This window comes from Nomascus leucogenys, chromosome 11 (assembly GCF_006542625.1).
Source record: "Nomascus leucogenys isolate Asia chromosome 11, Asia_NLE_v1, whole genome shotgun sequence".
NCBI classification, from domain to species: Eukaryota; Metazoa; Chordata; class Mammalia; order Primates; family Hylobatidae; genus Nomascus; species Nomascus leucogenys.
Window position 1 is genome coordinate 118,958,690 of NC_044391.1, and position 21,001 is coordinate 118,979,690.

General features: G+C 41.1%; 1 protein-coding gene across 2 annotated transcripts in view; it reads left to right on the plus strand.

Moving 5' to 3' along the window:
* Positions 1 to 21,001, plus strand: part of LMLN (leishmanolysin like peptidase) — an 84,370-nt gene that overhangs the window by 59,075 nt on the left and 4,294 nt on the right. For both annotated transcript variants that reach the window (XM_030823066.1, XM_030823065.1), the window contains 4 exons: positions 50 to 182; positions 4,088 to 4,247; positions 7,315 to 7,445; positions 20,700 to 20,910. In XM_030823066.1, the coding sequence (XP_030678926.1) occupies positions 50 to 182; positions 4,088 to 4,247; positions 7,315 to 7,445; positions 20,700 to 20,910 (635 nt within the window). The remainder of the gene's footprint in view (positions 1 to 49; positions 183 to 4,087; positions 4,248 to 7,314; positions 7,446 to 20,699; positions 20,911 to 21,001) is intronic.

The window sequence follows — 21,001 nt, forward strand, 5'->3', positions numbered from 1 at the left end:
TGCGGTATTTTCTTTGCAATCTGATACCACGGTACTTCTCTGTTTGCAGGAGGCAGGTGCTGAGCCCTTACTGTGACACGCTCAGAAGTAACCCACTGCAGCTAACTTGCAGACAGGACCAGAGAGCAGTTGCCGTGTGTAATTTGCAGAAGTTCCCTAAGCCTTTACCACAGGAATACCAGGTAAAACGGGCCTGGGGCACAGTTTCAGGAATCAGCTTTTCAAAAGTAGTCTCCATTTTAACTAAAAGAGTAGAGTCTCTTAAGTTTCTTAATTTATAAGGCCTTGTTTGTTTTCTGTAAGTTAGAAAAAAATGGAATAATGTTTCCATTTCTTTATAACTAATGTCCTAATTGATAGCACTTAGTTAAAATCTAGCAGTGTCTTATAATAATGGCAAGAAGAATTTGAATATTTGGTGTGTTTTTACCTGTTTATGTTTTCTAATTGTTTCCAAAGCCTTGCTATTTAAATTCCTCTAATTTACACAGAAAAAAAAATCTTTAAAGAAAATAACTTAAGTACTCTAATCCAGTTAATTAGAAGACTCGGAAACCCTGCTTTGGAAAAGATTTGATTCCTGGGATCTGAAAGATTGAGGAAATGGCGCCACATATCTCGTCTGGATCTCTGATTTGACCTTTATGTTTCTTTTTATCTTTTATCTTTTATCTTTTTTTTCGAGACAGAGTCTCACTGTATCGCCCAGGCTGGAGTCAGTGGTGCGATCTCAGCTCACTGCAGCCTCCCCTTCCCAGGTTCAAGCGATTCTTGTGCCTCAGCCTCCCGAGTAGCCGGGTTTACAGCTGCGAGCCACCATGCCTGGCTAGTTTTCATATTTTTAGTAGAGATGGGGTTTTGCCATGTTGCCCAAGCTGGTCTCGAACTCCTGGCCTCAAGTGATCCATCTGCCTCAGCCACCCAAAGCGCTGAGATTACAGGTGTGAGCCAACATGTCTGGCTACTTTTTGTATTTCTAATAGAGACAGGGCTTCACCATGTTGGCCAGGCTGGTCTCAAACTCCTGACCTCATGTGATCCACCCGCCTCGGCCTCCCAAAGTGTTGGGATTACAGGCGTGAGCCACCATGCCCGGCCATAACCTGTAAGTTTCTCTTTTTTTATTTTTTTATTTTTTATTTTTTATTATTATATGTTAGGTTTTAGGGTACATGTGCACAATGTGCAGGTTTGTTACATATGTATCCATGTGCCATGTTGATTTCCTGCACCCATTAACTCGTCATTTAGCATTAGGTATATCTCCTAATGCTGTCCCTCCCCCCTCCCCCAACCCCACAACAGTCCCCGGAGTGTGATGTTCCCCTTCCTGTGTCCATGAGTTCTCATTGTTCAGTTCCCACCTATGAGTGAGAACATGCGGTGTTTGGTTTTTTGTCCTTGCGATAGTTTACTGAGAATGATGTTTTCCAGTTTCATCCATGTCCCTACAAAGGACATGAACTCATCATTTTTTATGGCTGCATAGTATTCCATGGTGTATATGTGCCACATTTTCTTAATCCAGTCTATCGTTGTTGGACATTTGGGTTGGTTCCAAGTCTTTGCTACTGTGAATAGTGCCGCAATAAACATACGTGTGCATGTGTCTTTATAGCAGCATGATTTATAGTCCTTTGGGTATATACCCAGTAATGGGATGGCTGGGTCAAATGGTATTTCTAGTTCTAGATCCCTGAGGAATCGCCACACTGACTTCCACAATGGTTGAACTAGTTTACAGTCCCACCAACAGTGTAAAAGTGTTCCTATTTCTCTACATCCTCTCCAGCACCTGTTGTTTCCTGACTTTTTAATGATGGCCATTCTAACTGGTGTGAGATGGTATCTCACTGTGGTTTTGATTTGCATTTCTCTGATGGCCAGTGATGACGAGCATTTCTTCATGTGTTTTTTGGCTGCATAAATGTCTTCTTTTGAGAAGTGTCTGTTCATGTCCTTTGCCCACTTTTTGATGGGGTTGTTTGTTTTTTTCTTGTAAATTTGTTTGAGTTCATTGTAGATTCTGGATATTAGCCCTTTGTCAGATGAGTAGGTTGCAAAAATTTTCTTCCATTCTGTAGGTTGCCTGTTCACTCTGATGGTAGTTTCTTTTGCTGTGCAGAAGCTCTTTAGTTTAATTAAATCCCATTTGTCAATTTTGGCTTTTGTTGCCATTGCTTTTGGTGTTTTAGACATGAAGTCCTTGCCCACGCCTATGTCCTGAATGGTATCAATGTACAAAAATCACAAGCATTCTTGTACACCAATCACAGACAAACAGAGAGCCAAATCATGAGTGAACTCCCATTCACAATTGCTTCAAAGAGAATAAAATACCTAGGAATCCAACTTACAAGGGATGTGAAGGACCTCTTGAAGGAGAACTACAAACCACTGCTCAATGAAATAAAAGAAGATACAAACAAACAAATGGAAGAACATTCCATGCTCATGGGTTGGAAGAATCAATATCGTGAAAATGGCCATACTGCCCAAGGTAATTTATAGATTCAATGCCATCCCCATCAAGCTACCAATGACTTTCTTCACAGAATTGGAAAAAACTACTTTAAAGTTCATATGGAACCAAAAAAGAGCCTGCATCGCCAAGTCAATCCTAAGCCAAAAGAATAAAGCTGGAGGCATCACGCTACCTGACTTCAAACTATACTACAAGGCTACAGTAACCAAAACAGCATGGTACTGGTACCACAACAGAGACATAGACCAATAGAACAGAACAGAGCCCTCAGAAATGATGCTGCATATCTACAACTATCTGATCTTTGACAAACCTGACAAAAACAAGAAATGGGGAAAGGATTCCCTATTTAATAAATGGTGCTGGGAAAACTGGCTAGCCATATGTAGAAAGCTGAAACTGGATTCCTTCCTTACACCTTACACAAAAATTAATTCAAGATGGATTAAAGACTTAAATGTTAGACCTAAACCCATTAAAATCCTACAAGAAAACCTTTAAGTTTCTTGTTGCCAAAGCTATCTTTAAAAAGCCTCAACTTCACCTGCCATTTACAAAGGAACCTTTTGTCAGAAATGATGTCTCAGAAGCTAATTTAAAATAAAGCTGCTACACATATTTATGAGCTCACTGAATACTTCAGATACCATAAAACAGCAAATATATTCATAGGAATAGTGATATAACTCAGTAAGTTGGTGGGAAATGTGACATCTTTAAAAATTTATCTGGTGCATCCAGGGGTGTGAAAACACATAAAATTATTTTTACTTATTTATTTATTTATTTTTGGAGATGGAGTCTTGCTGTGTCACCAGGCTGGAGTGCAGTGAGCAATCTCGGCTCACTTCAACCTCTGCCTCCCAGGTTCAAACTATTCTCCTGCCGCAGCTTCTCAAGTAGCTGGGACTACAGGTGTGCGCCACCACACCCAGCTAATTTTTTTTTTTTTTTTAGTAGAGATGGGGTTTCACTATATGTTTGCCAGGCTGGTCTTGAACTCCTGACCTTAGGTGATCCGCCCATCTCGGCCTCCCAAAGTGCTGGGATTACAGGCGTGATCCACCATGCCCGGCCATAAAATTAATTTAAAAAAGAAAGGAACAATAAAATTTATCTGGTACCTTGTACCTTTGGTATTCAAAGTATTTTATATATATGATCTTGTTTATTTTCTCAGATTTTAATTTTTTTCAAGTTTGTCAAAACAACGTATAAACTGCCTCCTAAAAACTCTTGAAAAATATATTTAAAATGTAACTTCATGCATTAGTTCTGTGTTTTGTCAACTCTTAAAACTTCTTTTTGCTCAATGTAATTAAAACTATTTCATTCTGTTAAAACATTAGTCTAATTTAACATTGTAATATATAACTTAAGACTCATTTACTTACCTTGCTTATTTGTAAAACTATAGCAACCTTAAACTACTCCTCTATTGGTTTATTACTGTGTTCTTTACTTGGTGCCGTTGATGAAGAAAAGTACATTAGTATCTTGTGTTATATGGCATTAGAGGGTTGCAAGAAATTACCTGTGCACTTCCTCAATTTTATACAGAATGTTTCTTACTTTCTTGTCTTCCCAATATTTTTTCTGCAGTACTTTGATGAACTCAGTGGAATACCTGCAGAAGATTTGCCTTATTATGGTGGCTCCGTGGAAATTGCTGACTATTGCCCTTTCAGTCAGGAATTCAGTTGGCATTTAAGTGGTGAATATCAGCGCAGCTCAGATTGTAGAATATTGGAAAATCAACCAGGTTAGTCAGCTAGTGAAATGAAGTATTATATACATATTAAAATTATATATTAGCAGTATAGAATCGTGGTTAAGGGCACAGACCCTAGAGCAGGACTGTCTGAATTTGCTTTATAGTTCAGCTGCTATCCATATGTAAGAAGTGACTTAACTTTTCTCTGCCTGTTTCTTCATCTGTACAATGGAGGCAATACTTATAGAGTTGTGAGAATTAAATGAATTAATGTAGTAAGTGCTTACAACTGTGCCTGACCCATCGAAGGGATTATTAGCGTATGCATGCACACACACTATATTTTAGTCATACCTTCTAGCTGCATGGCACTTTCCATTTGCAAAGCACTTTCATTCTTACCATTTTATTCTTCTGAAAACATTATGAGAAACGTAAGGAAGGTATTACTGTATTTCCCAGATAGGCGGATAGATACTAAGTGATATAGTTAATTTGTGTCAGTGCAAGATCCTCCAATGCCAGCCTCTTTTTGTTAAAATACCTCAGATAAGCTGCTTTCTCCTCTCATGGGGAATGTGCATTTTATGTAAGTTAGAAGCAACATGTCACTCTTCAGATATCAAAACAATGTTCTCATCTCATGGCCAGTAAGATATATTACCATATTATTTGTTTCTTCTTAATACATATAAATGAACAAGATATCAAAGGAATAAACAGTATGGCAATTGGATATTCTGCAATAATAGTTACAGCTCATATTAATTACCTTTGTAAATAGAAATGTTCTCACATCTGATATAAGAAAGAGCAGTAAGTAGTTTTTCTCTCTGTTCATCAGAAGTTTTAACCTAGTCTCCAAACCCCCACCCCCATTCCATACTTTATTACAGACTAAGGCATTTAAATTCTAAATTTTTGTATTCTTACCTTTTACTCTTAAACTTGGCAGACGTAACTGGATTCCTGCAGTCATTTTTCCCCATCATTCATCTATTTAATAAATGTCCTGGCCAGGCGCAGTGGCTCACGCCTGTAATCGCAGCACTTTGGGAGGCCAAGGCAGGTGAATTGCTCGAGCTCAGGAGTTTGAGGCCAGCTGAGCAACATAGTGAAACCCTGTCTGTATCAAAAATACAAAAAATTAGCCAGGTGCGATGGTGCACACCTGTGGTCCCAGCTATGGAGGAGGACGAGGCCAGAGGATTGCTTGAGCAGCCCAAGAGGCGAAGGTTGCAGTGAGTGGAGATCATGCCACTGCACTCCAGCCTGGGCAACACAGTGAGACCCCATCTCACATAAAAATAATAAATAAATAAATAAATATCCTAACAACTTAGAACCACTCAGCAGTTCCGTATTAAAGCAAAAGAAATGCACAGATCTGTCAGTTATGGATTTGCCAAAGATACACTATCACATGTTATTGTTTTAGAGCTGGAGCTGGCAATCTTTTTTTGTAACGGGGGAAATTATAAATATTTGGGGCTTTGTGGGTCATAAAGTCTCTAGCTTTCTGATTCAGCTATTCAACTCTGCTGTTACAGTCTGAAAGCAGTTACAGCCAATAGGCACATGAATGAATGTGGCAGGATTCGGCCTGAGGGTTGCAGTTTGCTGAATTCTGGTTTGTTATTATTATTATTATTTTTCAGAGACAAGGTCTCACTCTGTCACCCAAGTTGGAGTGCAGTGGCACCATCATAGCTCACTGTAACCTGTAACTCCTGAGCTCAAGTGATTCTCCTGCCTCAGACTCCCCAGAGCCAGGACTACAGGCATGCACCTCCACACCTGACTAATTTTTAAAATTTTTTGTAGAGATGAGGCTTGCTATGTTACCCAGACTGGCCTCAAACTCCTGGCCTCAAGCAGTCCTCCCTCCTTGGCCTCCCAAAGTGTTGAAATTACAGGCTTGAGCCACCACGTCCAGCCCTGAACCCCATTTTAGACACTCTTCACTGTAGTTTTCAAAGACTCTGATACTCAAAAGAAGTAAAGAATTCTGTTTTATTCTAATTTGAATTTTTTAGCTTATATAATTAAGATTTGTCAAAACTGACATAAAACACTTATCTTTATAATATTTTAAAATGAGCTCATTGAACTCTCTACTTCCCCAAATAAAACTTATTGTAAAGAGTCTAAAGAGAGCAAATTATTGCTCGGGTTTAAGAGCTTTGTCCGTTTGTCCATTAGAGGCCTTTCATTCCACCCGTCCTCTGCAGGTTTGTGCTTAATGTGAGATTAGGTCAGCATCTTACTAGGTTGGTGGAAGAGTAATTGTGGTTTTGCCATTAAAGTAATGCGAAAACTGCAATTACTTCTGCACCAGCCTAATATTTATGGACTTCCAGGAGGTGACACAAGTTGAAGATATAAGAAAGTTTTCAAAAGTTGCAACACCCCCCAAAAGTCTGCATTATATAAAGCACTTGGCCTCACCCTATCATGAGTAATTTGGAGGTGCCTCCCATTTAGACCACCAGGGAAGATGATTTTATCTTGGTATTTAGTGATCTAAGGATTCTTTGTGCTAGTTCTTCTATATATTTAACCTAGAAAACATTGGGCCCGGTTTTATTCCCTTGTGTCTGATGCAGTAATTTTCTCCCATTAATTCCTTTATTAAGAACCTAGTGTGAGTTTGGAATCCTGTCTATCCTAATTATTTTTTTTTTTTGAGACAGAGTCTCGCTCTGTCGCCCAGGCTGGAGTGCAGTGGCGCGATCATGGCTCACTGCAAGCTCCGCCTCCCAGGTTCACGCCATTCTCCTGCCTCAGCCTCCTGAGTAGCTGGGACTACAGGCGCCCACCACCACACCCAGCTAATTTTGTTGTATTTTTAGTAGAGACAGGGTTTCACTGTGTTGGTCAGGATGGCCTCCCTCTTCTGACCTTGTGATCCTCCTACCTTGGCCTCCCAAAGTGCTGGGATTACAGGCATGAGCCACCACGCCCGGCCTATCCTAATTTTTTAAATTTAAAATTTCCATCCATGAAACATGTTTGATTTTTAAAGCAACTTTTAATCATAAAAATGGGATGCCTCAGTTTCTTGTTCTTTGAGCCAAAAGTTAATTTTTAAGGAGGCTTTTCTTCTTTGCCTCAGAAATTTTTAAGAACTATGGCGCTGAGAAATATGGACCTCATTCCGTTTGTCTGATTCAGAAATCAGCATTTGTTATGGAGAAGTGTGAGAGGAAGCTGAGTTACCCAGACTGGGGGAGCGGATGCTATCAGGTAAGCTTATGTTTGTTACTAGTTATGCCAAATATTGTGTGATTTTCTCTCTTTTATGGTTTTATATTTTAAATTATATTTTCATATTTTATGTCGTTAATTTACTGATCAGTACTTTAATTTATCTTGTTTATGTAAATATTAGTTTGGATGCTTGTTTTATGAAAATATTGTCATTTCTTTAGAAAAATTGCCTCTTAAAAATATATATATAATTGCTGTAATGTTACTTCTGGGCATATATTCTGAGGAAGTAATGGTAAATATGTAATTTTGTTCTTGAGCAAATATTACTTTGTAATGGAAAACATATACAATTTTATTTCAAAAGGTCTGAGGACCGCATAGCTTATAAGAATTAGTAAATCAGGCTGGATGTGGTGGCTCACGCCTATAATCCCAGCACTTTGGGAGGCTGAGCCAGGAGGATCACTTGAGCCCAGGATTCGAGACCATCCTAGGCAACAAAGCGAGACCCTGTCTCTAAAAAAATAAAGAAAAAAGAATGAATAAATCAGTTGCTGATTAATAATAGGGTATTTTTTCCTTTGTAATTAGAAATCCAAAAAGGGCAAACTACAATTTTTTTTCCTTTTTCTTTTTCTTTTTTTTGAGACAGTGTCTTGCTCTGTCAGCTAGGCTGGAGTGCTGGTGCAGCCACGGCTCACTGTATCCCCTACCTCCGGGCTTAAGTGACCTTCCCACCTCAGCCTCCTGAGTAGCTGGGACTACAGGTGTGCACCACACACCCGACTAAGTGTTTGATTTTTTGTAGAGAAGAGGTCTCACTATGTCGCCCAGGCTAGTTAGAACTTTCGGGGCCCAAGCAATACTCTTGCCTTGGCCTCCCAAAGTGCTGGGATTCTAGATGGCGGCCACCATGCCTCACCTACTTTTTCCTTAATTATCTTATTTGCACATCTGATATTACATGACTACATCACCTTATTAAGAACTTGTAAAGATGTCGCCATCCTGTGACTTAGGAGCATCCGATGGAATGAATCTTCTGCACCCTACAAATGGATGTCGGGGAGGAGAGTGTAAGCCTGAGAAATGGAGAATAAGCTGCAACAGCTAAACGGACCTTTCTAACTGAAAATTTAACTCTTATCATTAAAGTTACATATCAAATTAACTTTTTTTTTTGGTAACTGTTTTTTTTCTTTTCTTTTCTTTTCTTTTTTTTTTTTTTTTGAGACAGGGTTTTGCTCTGTCACCCAGGCTAGAGAAATGGTGCGATCGTGCTCACTGCAGCCGCGAACTCCCAGGCTCGGACGATTCTCCCACCTCAGCCATCTGAGAAGCTGGGACTACAGGTGCACACCACCACACCCAGCTGATTTTTCTTATTTTTTGTAGAGACAGGCTTTTGCCATGCTACTCAGGCTGGTCTTGAACTCCTGGGTTCATATGATTCACCTGCCTCATCCTCCCAAAGTGCTGGGAGTACAGACATGAGCCACTTTGCCTGACCTGGTCATAGCACTATCAATATATATTTTACATACCATACAATTTATGTCAAATTAACTTTTTTTTTCCTTTGTTCTCTTTTGAGACAGGGTCTTACTGTGTCCCAGGCTGGAGTGCAATGGTGTGATCTCAGCTCACTGCAGCCTCCACCTCCCAGTTCCAGAGATTCTTGTGCCTCAGCCTCCTGCACAGCTGGAATCACAGGCGTGCGCCACCATACCCAGCTAATTTTTGTATTTTTAGTAGAAAAATTGGCCAGGCTGGTCTCAAACTCCTGGCCTAAACTGATCCTCCTGCCTCAGCCTCCCAAAGTGCCGGGATTACAAGCATGAGCCACTATGCCTAGCTGAATATTTCTTTTCTTTCTGTCACAAGATATTCTAAGCTCACTTTGTTCTTTGTCTGCCCCTGACATGGAATTAACCATTTCTCCAAAGACCTCCAGTTACTTTCAGTGGAGTGTGGTGTTAGAGACGAAGATCTGGGTGCTAATTATACTGTTGATTGTCATTGATAATAGCAGTTGGGAATTGGGAATACCAGCTCATCAGGCCCTCTTAGTAAGGTAGGAAATATATGTATATGTATCAGTACATGCCCCTGTGAGTGTGTGTGTGTGTCTGTGTGTGTGTGTGTGTGTGTGTAAGTAACCATGAGTTTGCATCAGTAAGGTTGGTTTGATTCCATTGGTGTGAGACCTTGTCTGATACCAAAGCATTTATTTTAGTGTTCCACCTTTTCATATTTGTACTGCCTTCACCAACAGTGAGAAGTCCAGCTCCTGTCATCTCAGCATGTTTACTCATTTGATCTATTCACATCCCGTCCACTTTCTCCCACTCCCATTACCCTCCTCACCCGGCCAACTCTGCGTGACCTCCTGGTCACACACCTACCCCTACCCCTCCAAACAGATCACCTACCTTGCCTCACTTAACGGCTTTAGACGTAATTGCTTTTGAGGAAGGGAAAGGAGAAAGGGAGGGATCACTGAGCTTTTTTTTTCTTAACATTGTGGCAAAATATATATAACACAAAAATGTCTATTTTAACTGTTTGTACGTGTACAGTTAAGTGGCACTAAATACACTCACGTTGTCATGCACACATTGCCACTGTGCGTCTGGAAACTCTGTACTCACTAAACAATCCCTCCCCCGTCCTCCTCCCCAGCCCTGCCAGCCTCTATTCTGTGTCCTCTCTCTGTGGGTTCCCCTGATCTAGATAGTCCTTATAAGTAGAATCATACAATGTTTGTCCTTTTGTACCTGACTTCTTTTACTTAGCATAGCGTTCTCAGGGCTCATCCACACTGTGCCATGTATCAGAACAGTATTCCTTACGGTGTTCCTTTCTGTCTGAATAACACTCCATTGGATGGATCTGTCACGTTTTCAATCAGTTGATGGACACTTAGGTCGTTTGCATCCACCTCTTGGCTATTGGAATCTTGCTGCAGCAAACACTGGCTTCCGTGTATCTGTCTGAGTCCCTGTTTTCAGTCTACTCAGCAGCAGAATTGCTGTATCATATGGCAATTCTATGTTTAGCTTTTTTAGGAACTACTAAACTAGGTTTTTTGTTGTTGTTGAGGAGTTTTTTGGTGTTATTTTGAGGTTTCTTTTTTATTATTATTAATAGACTTTATTTTTTAGAGGAATTTTAGGTTCACAGCAAATTTGAGCAGAAGGTACAGAGAGTTCCCATATACCCCTGCTCCACACACGTGGCCTCCCGCACTGTCAGCATCCTGTACCACAGAGGTATTTTTGGTACAATCAATGAACCCACATCATCATCCAAAGTCCATGTTCACATTAGGGTCCACTCTGGGTGTTCTACATTCTGTGGGCTTTGACACCTGTAGGGTGGGCGTCCATAAGATAAATGAGTTGTTGAAATGGGCTTTGTTATAAGTTAAAGATTGGCTATCTGTGGCTAAAATAATTGCTGAGACTAACATAAATAAGAATAAATGAAATAAAAAGTGGGATGAAATACTTCAGGTGAAAGTTCAAAGGGGAACTGTATTATCTCTGTACAAAAGAGACCTTTAAGCGTGTGTTTTCATGTCAACCCTTTGTGTTCTTGTTTTTCCCTGATGAAACTGAGATCATGGACCTTATCATATCACCTTTTGTGCTGATGGCACCTTTTAATATAAGTTTTTAAGTAATTTATATATTTATTAAATAAGTCAGCAATTCATGCAATTCACATGGTGAAAAATTCAAAAGATGCAAAAGAATGTACAGGGTACAGGAAAAACCTTTTTCTCAGCCCTGTCTTTCAGTCACTCATTTCTCCCTTCGGAGGGAATTAATATTACCAGTTTCTTGTATCCTTCTAAAGATAAACTCTGTGCAGGCACAAATTTATATTTTTGTTTCATTTTTTACACCAATAGTATCAAGTTACACATACTGTTCTGTGGTGTGTATTAAACAGTCATTCTTAGTATCACCTTATATCATTCCAGCCCCATGTCTGAACTGGCTGTGGTCGTCACAAGTACATTTGATTGTACTTTGATCACTCTGAATTCAGTTCCTCCAAAATCCAGTTTATGAGCCCTCTCTCAACAACTGCATTTCAGCTGTATTGCTTCTGGCACTGGTCCCAGTCTCTGTAATTAGAGACCAGAACGATTGTTTTCTTTTTTTTTTTTTTTTTTTTTCTTTTTTTTATTTTTTATTATACTTTAGGGTTTTAGGGTACATGTGCACAATGTGCAGGTTTGTTACATATGTATCCATGTGCCATGTTGATTTCCTGCACCCATTAACTCGTCATTTAGCATTAGGTGTATCTCCTAATGCTGTCCCTCCCCCCTCCCCCCACCCCACAACAGTCCCCGGAGTGTGATGTTCCCCTTCCTGTGTCCATGAGTTCTCATTGTTCAATTCCCACCTATGAGAGAGAACATGCGGTGTTTGGTTTTTTGTCCTTGCGATAGTTTACTGAGAATGATGTTTTCCAGTTTCATCCATGTCCCTACAAAGGACACGAACTCATCATTTTTTATGGCTGCATAGTATTCCATGGTGTATATGTGCCACATTTTCTTAATCCAGTCTATCGTTGTTGGACATTTGGGTTGGTTCCAACTCTTTGCTATTGTGAATAGTGCCGCAATAAACATACGTGTGCATGTGTCTTTATAGCAGCATGATTTATAGTCCTTTGGGTATATACCCAGTAATGGGATGGCTGGGTCAAATGGTATTTCTAGTTCGAGATCCCTGAGGAATCGCCACACTGACTTCCACAATGGTTGAACTAGTTTACAGTCCCACCAACAGTGTAAAAGTGTTCCTATTTCTCCACATCCTCTCCAGCACCTGTTGTTTCCTGATTTTTTAATGATGGCCATTCTAACTGGTGTGAGATGGTATCTCACTGTGGTTTTGATTTGCATTTCTCTGATGGCCGTGATGATGAGCATTTCTTCATGTGTTTTCTGGCTGCATAAATGTCTTCTTTTGAGAAGTGTCTGTTCATGTCCTCTGCCCACTTTTTGATGGGGTTGTTTGTTTTTTTCTTGTATATTTGTTTGAGTTCATTGTAGATTCTGGATATTAGCCCTTTGTCAGATGAGTAGGTTGCAAAAATTTTCTCCCATTCTGTAGGTTGCCTGTTCATTCTGATGATAGTTTCTTTTGCTGTGCAGAAGCTCTTTAGTTTAATGAGATCCCATTTGTCGATTTTGGCTTTTGTTGCCATTGCTTTTGGTGTTTTAGACATGAAGTCCTTGCCCACGCCTATGTCCTGAATGGTATTGCCTAGGTTTTCTTGTAGGATTTTAATGGTTTTAGGTCTAACATATAAGTCTTTAATCCATCTTGAATTAATTTTTGTATAAGGTGTAAGGAAGGGATCCAGTTGCAGCTTTCTACATATGGCTAGCCAGTTTTCCCAGCACCATTTATTAAATAGGGAATCCTTTCCCCATTTCTTGTTTTTGTCAGGTTTGTCAAAGATCAGATAGTTGTAGCTATGCGGCATCATTTCTGAGGGCTCTGTTCTGTTCCATTGATCTATGTCTCTGTTGTGGTACCAGTACCATGCTGTTTTGGTTACTGTAGCCTTGTAGTATAGTTTAAAGTCAGGTAGCGTGATGCCTCCAGCTTTGTTCTTTTGGCTTAGGATTGACTTGGCGATGCGGGCTCTTTTTTGGTTCCATATGAACTTTAAAGTAGTTTTTTCCAATTCTGTGAAGAAAGTCATTGGTAGCTTGATGGGGATGGCATTGAATCTATAAATTACCTTGGGCAGTATGGCCATTTTCACGATATTGATTCTTCCAACCCATGAGCATGGAATGTTCTTCCATTTGTTTGTATCCTCTTTTATTTCATTGAGCAGTGGTTTGTAGTTCTCCTTGAAGAGGTCCTTCACATCCCTTGTAAGTTGGATTCCTAGGTATTTTATTCTCTTTGAAGCAATTGTGAATGGGAGTTCACTCATGATTTGGCTCTCTGTTTGTCTGTTATTGGTGTACAAGAATGCTTGTGATTTTTGTACATTAATTTTGTATCCTGAGACTTCGCTGAAGTTGCTAATCAGCTTAAGGAGATTTTGGGCTGAGACAATGGGGTTTTCTAGATATACAATCATGTCATCTGCAAACAGGGACAATTTGATTTCCTCTTTTCCTAATTGAATACCTTTTATTTCCTTCTCCTGCCTGATTGCTCTGGCCAGAACTTCCAGCACTATGTTGAACAGGAGTGGTGAGAGAGGGCATCCCTGTCTTGTGCCAGATTTCAGAGGGAATGCTTCCAGTTTTTGCCCATTCAGTATGATATTGGCTGTGGGTTTGTCGTAGATAGCTCTTATTATTTTGAGATACGTCCCATCAATACCTAATTTATTGAGAGTTTTTAGCATGAAGGGTTGTTGAATTTTGTCAAAGGCCTTTTCTGCATCTATTGAGATAATCATGTGGTTTTTGTCGTTGGTTCTGTTTATATGCTGGATTACATTTATTGATTTGCGTATGTTGAACCAGCCTTGCATCCCAGGGATGAAGCCCACTTGATCATGGTGGATAAGCTTTTTGATGTGCTGCTGGATTCGGTTTGCCAGTATTTTATTGAGGATTTTTGTTTTGTTTTCTATTCTCTGTTCTGTAAAGACGGATCAATACAGACTGAGTCTTTAGATCACTCTCCTATTGAAATCTCTTGTATCTATTTTATTTTAGGTTTACCTTCATAGTTCAAGCCATTATCACTTCGCAGTTTCCTAATTTCCCTCCTCTCATCTTCCATGACCACATTGATCCTTTTAAAATTTTAGTTTTGATCAAACTTATACATGCAAATAGTTTGAAACAAATGTGTTGTCTGCTTCCAAAAAACTACAGCCTCAGGCCAGGTGCTGTGGCTCGTGCCTGTAATCCCAGCACTTTGGGTGGCTGAGGCTAACACTTGAGGTCAGGAGTTCGAGACCAGCCCGGGCAACATGGTGGAACCCCGTCTCTACTAAAAATACAAAAATTAGCTGGGCATGGTGGCCACATGCCTGTAATCCCAGCTATTCAAGCGGCTGAGGCATGAGAATCGCTTGAACCTGGGAGATGGAGGTTGCAGTGAGCCGAGATCACACCACTGCACTCCAGCCCAGGCAGCGGAGTGAGGCTACAGTAAAAACAAACAAACCGAAAAACACACAAAAAACTAGAGCCTCTGTTATTACTTCCCTAATGTTTATTACTTCTTCCCGGGGTCTTCACTTTCAATTCTTAGTTGTTGTTTTGTTGGGGGTGGAGGAGTCAGGGGAGACTTACTATTTGCTTTCCTATTTTTTTTTATTATTACTTTTTTGAGATGGATTCTTGTTCTGTCACCCAGGCTGGAGTGCAGGTAGCATGATCCCTTGGCTCACTGCAACCTCCGCTTCCCAGGTTCAAGTGATTCTCCTGCCTCAGCCTCCCAAGTAGCCGGGATTACAGGCACCCGACACCATGCCTAGCTAGTTTTTTTTATTTTTAGTAGAGACAGGGTTTCACCATGTTGGCCAGGCTGGTCTCGAAATCCTGACCTCAAGTGATCTGCCTGCCTGGGCCTCCCAAAGTGCTGGGATTACAGGTGTGAGCCACTGCACCTGGCCTGCTTTTTTATTTTTAAAACGCTTATATTATTCTTAAGGTTTGAATTTCAAATGTTAGCTGTTGACTTTGGAAAATAAGAATTTAGCTGGTTCACCTCCTCCTCTTGCCGTCTTCACTTCCTCTTTCCCCATCGTACACTTGTTTCCCCTCCTCCCAATGGTGATTATGGATAAATATGTACTCACTGTTTACATTACCAGGACTATGCAAACGTGGCACCTGGTAGCATGCAATCATTACTTCCCTGTTCTCCCCAGTACTTCGTTTTCTCTGGATTTAAGATCTTGTTTTTTCATGCAATTAGTTTTCTTTGTATTTAGCACTAATTTAATTCTAAGCTCTTCTCCCAGTTGGGCTCATCTCCTTTCAGTACAACCAGACACCTGAGGTATTCTATCCATTTCATCTTGAGGAAATCTCTTCTGAACATTTCTGGCCTGTGCTAATCTCGACTATGTAATCCTTATGTTGGCAGCACAGCTGGCATCTTGGGATCTCGAGTCAGGATCATCCTGGAGGTCCCTCTGGTCCCTCTGTCTCTCTCATATTGGATCCCCTACTTCTTGGATTTTGTGTCATATTCTTTTTTGGATTCTTTTTTTATTTTAATGGAACATATCTTCTAGTGGAGATTTGAGGAGTATGTGATGGAGAACAACGTTGAGACTTGCATGTCTGAAAGCATCCGTGTTCCCCCGTGATGCCTGCTGACAGCGTGGGAAGGCGGGAGCTCACCTACTTCACCTCTGCCCCCAGGGTCTTCAGCTAGGTTCCCTGGTGATGCCTGCTGACAGCGTGGGAAGGCAGGACCTCACCTCTGCCCTCAGGGTCTTCAGCTAGGCCTGAGAATGAAATAGGCATAAGCCCGATGAACAGGAGGAAAACATACACATTTATTTAATCTAAGTTTTACATGACACAGGAGCCTGCATGAGTAAATGAAAACTCCAAGAAGTGGTAAAACCTATATACTTTTATACTACGTTGAACAAAGGGAGACAGTTACAGAAAAGTAAAATGTATGCGGAGGCTAAAGGAAGATAAGAATTATTTTAAGAAGGTCTGTTTGTACCAAATGCTTTGGCTTTGACTCCCTGTATTGGTGATAAAAATGTTTGTTTTCTCCTGGAAAAGGAAAGATATTATTCATGTGGGAGTTCTGTCTTCTGCTTTCAGGAGGAAAGGGAGGTCAGAACAGTCTTGTTGGGTCTGCTGTGTTTAAGTCCCTTTAGCTGGAAACCTTTGTGCCAAAACAGCACATTTTGGGGTGGCGTGTTCTGCCATCCTTCAATAGCTTGGGTGGGTATAGCTTTCTTTTTGAAAATTATTTTCCTAATGGATGATTGGGTGCAGGAAAAAAAGAAAGAAAATTATTTTCCATCAGAATTCTGAAAGCATTTTTCCTTTGTGTGCTGACTCTCAATGTCATTTTGAGTTTCCATTGCCAAAATCTTTTTTCTTTCTTCTCTGGAAGCTGGTCAGTTCTTAATTTTAACTTCACATACCATATCCCCACCTGCCACAAGCCCCAGTATTCCAAAATTTAATGGGTTGATTCTGTTTTTGGTGATCATTAACAGCCTGTTCATATTCAAGCAGTGACTGGGGCCTGGACAGGCTTACGCCTGTAATCCCAGCACTTTGGGAGTCCGAGACAGGCGGATCACTTGAGGTCAAGAGTTTGAAAGCAGCCTGGCCAACATGATGAAACCCCTCATCTACTAAAAATACAAAAGTTAGCCTGGTGTGGTGGTGGGTGCCTGTAGTTCCAGCTACACAGGAGGCTGAGGCATGAGACTCACTTGAACCCAGGAGGTGGAGTGAGCTGAGATGACGCCGTTGTACCACAACCACAGCCTGGGCGACAGAGTGAGACTCTGACTCAAAAAAAAAGAAAAGAAAAAGAAAAAAGAAGTGATTGGAAGCCAATTTGGAAGCTCTGAGCACACACGCAGGGCTTGTTGACTGTGGCCTCACTATGGGGTTCCTTCCTTACAAAACCATTGATGTCTGTGTCTTGAGGGTTTCCCTTTTGACGGGTCAGATTTGTCAGAGAAACTGCCAGTGTCCTGCCTGAAGTTTCTGTGCTGTCAGAGTTCTAGGAAGGAAGTCGATTTTGAATGCTAAGTAGTCTCAATATTTAACCTGTAAACTTCGAGTCCTTATTTTCATGACGGCATCCCAGCTCTCTCCTGTACTTAGTTTCCCCCAGAACAGGAAAACTCTGTTTTACCCTTTCCAAAAAATAAATCTCCAGTATGCTGGTGTATTAGTCTATTTTGTTTTGCTGTAAAGGAGTATCTGAGGCTGGGTAATTTATAAAGAAAAGAGGTTAATTTTGGTTATGGTTCTGCAGACTATGAGAAGCACAAGTGCTGGCATCGGCTTCTGGTGACGGCTCAGGAAGCTCACAATCATGGATCATGGCAGAAGGCAGAGTGGGGGCAGGCACATCACATACAGCGGGAACAAGAGAGTAGGGAGGTCCCGATCTCTTCAACAAGCAGATCTCCAGGGAACTTACTCCTGCGGGGAGGGCACCAAGCTATTCATGAGGGATCCGTCCTCGTGACCCGGACACCTCCCACTAGGCCCCACCTCCAACACTGGGAATCATATTTCAACAGAAGATTTGGAGCGGACCAATACCCAAACTCTGTCAGCCGGGTTCGGAACAGGCAGTGGTCCAGCTGCTTGCAGTGAGGGAGAGGAATGCTGGGGTCTGTTTCTAAAACAGACGTTCATCTAATCCTTTTGACTGTAGCTCTTACTTCTTGGTACTGGGTGCGGCTGTGGCAGTCCTGAGCCCTCTTTGTGTTCTGCAGATCAGTTTCTTCCTGGCTCTTCCTGTTGCTGGATTTTGATTCAGCTTTCCTGAGTCTGTTATGTCTGCTGCTACTTGTACATCTACCCTCCTGCCCACACTTAATTCCCAGAATTCCACAACGAGAATACTTCAACTTCAGCAAGGGAATTTTCCTCTTGTCCTATCAACACTCTCATATAATTCTCATCTCTAAGCCATGTGCATTCTGCTTCCCAACCTGTAACATCTGCCCTGCAGTGACCCAAATCCTGTGTACATCCTTAGCATGCAATTGCTTTCTTCTGTGAAACTTTCTAATATTTGTGCTTGTTTCTACCATTTATCGACTCTTAATCATAAAATAGTCTGGTACTGTTCATTTTTTGCTTTTCTAATTTCAAAATACAGTATTTTATAAAAAAAATTTATTATTATTTTTATCTTTTTTTTTGAGACAGAGTCTCACTCTGTCACCCAGGCTGGAGTGCAGTGATGGGATCTCAGCTCACTGCGACCTCTGCCTCCTGGATTCAAGTGATTCTCATGCCTCAGCCACTCGAGTAGCCCACCATTACACCTGGCTAATTTTTGTATTTTTAGTAGAGATGGGGTTTCACCAGGTTGGCCAGGCTGGTCTCGAACTCCTGACCTCAGGTGATCCACCTGCCCTGGTGTCCCACAGTGCTGGGATTACAGGCATGAGCCACTGTGCCCGGCTGAGAAAAAAAATTTATATCCTACTCATCTTTCCTCAATTGAAACTGCTAGAGGGCAGGCACTGTATCATGTACTTTTTTAGTGTCCTTTTCAGCACCAAGCATGGTGCTTGATCAAGTCTCGCTTTAAAGAATAATGATGTTGCACTGTAGCTGTGGTGATGCTTGATGTGGATCACGGAATGACAGACTTAGAGGTCACACTTCATTGTTTTTATGATAGCTTAAAACAAATTTTCAAAAGAATGATATATTTCAACGTAACTGATGATAGAGTTGTTTCAAAATGACTTCAAATATACTTTTGAACTCTTCTTTTGAAATTATCTTTAGAAGTAGTTTAATAGTCACCTGAGGAAATCAATCTTAGTAATTTTGTGTCACACCTTGTGTTAACCAGGTTAGTCAACTACCTGTGCTGGACTTGGTTCTGGGCAACCTTGGGCTATTTCCAAAAATTATAACTACTTGCTACGTAAAAATTTGCTACCATCAGACAGGTTCAGAAGCATGCATTGACTTTGAAGATAGTTCCAAGAGAGAAGTTTCAGAAGTGTTTAAAGGGAAGTAGCATAATTGAATGTGAATTCTTTGTAGAAAACAACTTTGAGGTTGTTTTTTTAAATAGTTAAAATTTTTGGCTGAGTGCAGTGGCTCACGCCTATAATCCCAGCAATTTGGGAGGCCGAGGCGGGCAGATCACCTGAGGTCAGGAGTTCAAGACCAGCCTGGCCAACATGGTGAAACCCCGTTTCTACTAAAAATACAAAAATTTAGCTGCGTGTGGTAGCGCATGCCTGTCGTCCCAGCTACTCAGGAGGCTTAGGCACGAGAATTGCTTGAACCCGGGAGGCAGAGGTTGCAGTGAACCGAGATCATGCCACTGCACTCCAGCCTGGGCAACAGAGTGAGACTCGGTCTAAAAAAAAAAAATTAATTAAAATTTTTAAAAATTACTATTTCTAAGTGTTTTAAAAGTTAGCATTAATGTGTTTGCTTTTGCTTTTAAAAACTGATTTCATTAGCTATCACGTGCAAATGAGCTATGAGTCTTGCCTTTAAAGATAAAGTCTGGATAAAATTCCTGTGACTGAGCAGAGGATTTGGGGTAGGGAGAAGGAATGAAGAACTTTTGCTGTGTTGCATTTCTATGCTGTATAAATTCTTGTTTGTTTATAATAAACATATTTTTATAATTTCAAACCCCAATTAAAATTTGACTTACGGCCAGGTGCAGTGGCTCACACCTTTAAGCCCAACACTTTGGGAGGCCAGGGTGGGTGGATAACTTGAGTCCAGGAGTTCGAGACCAGCCTAGGCAACATGACAAAACCCAAACCCCATCTCTACAAGAAAATACAAAAATTAGCCAGGCACAGTGGCACATGCCTGTAGTCCCAGCTACTCAGGAGGCTGAGGTGGGGGGATCCCCTGAGCCCGAGGTAGTCAAAGCTGCAGTGAGCCAAGATCGTCGCTGTATTCCAGCCTGGGCAACAGGGCGAGACCCCGTCTCAAAAAAAAAAGCTCTGTGTGTGTTCCCCCTTGTAATTTTTTGGAGAAGTGTCCATAGCTTCCATCAGATTCTTAAAAAGGTGCTAGATTCAAAGTTTAAGAACTCCTGCCACAGAGTGTAATTCTTTTAGGATCTAAATAACCCTCTTTTTTTTTTTTTTTTTTTTTTTTTTTTGGACACGGAGTCTCGCTCTGTTGGCAGGCTGGAGTGCGGTGGCACGATCTCGGCTCACTGCAACCTCTGCCTCCCAGGATCAAGCAATTCTCCTGCCTCAGCCTCCTGAGTAGCTGGGACTACAGGTGCGTGACACCATGCGCAGCTAGTTTTTGTATTTTTAGTAGAGACGGGGTTTCAACATGTTGGCCAGGATGATCTCGATCTCTTGACCTCATGATCTGCCCGCCTCAGCCTCCCAAAGAGTGGGATTACAGGTGTGAGCCACCACGCCCGGCCAACTTAACTCTTTATATGAGGTTAAAGATATGCCCACACTGCAAATTGTGCTTTATAGCCAATGTTTTTAGTAAATTTTAATATATTTTCATGTAGTTGAAGGAGAAATCTCTTAGAATCTTACTGACCTGATATTTATTATTTTTATATGTTTTTTTTTTTTTCCTGTTTGAAGGTTTCTTGTTCTCCTCAAGGTCTGAAAGTTTGGGTCCAAGATACTTCATATTTGTGTAGTCGGGCTGGGCAGGTCCTCCCCGTCAGTATCCAGATGAATGGCTGGATTCACGATGGAAACCTGCTCTGCCCATCGTGTTGGGACTTCTGTGAGCTCTGTCCTCCAGAAACAGATCCTCCAGCCACTAACCTGACCCGAGCTCTGCCACTGGGTGAGTGCTCTCTGTGGTTGGAATAAAGGGGAAAAGTGAAGGGGGCGAACTTCTCTTATAAAATGTTGGCATTTCCCTTCAAGGAAGCTCT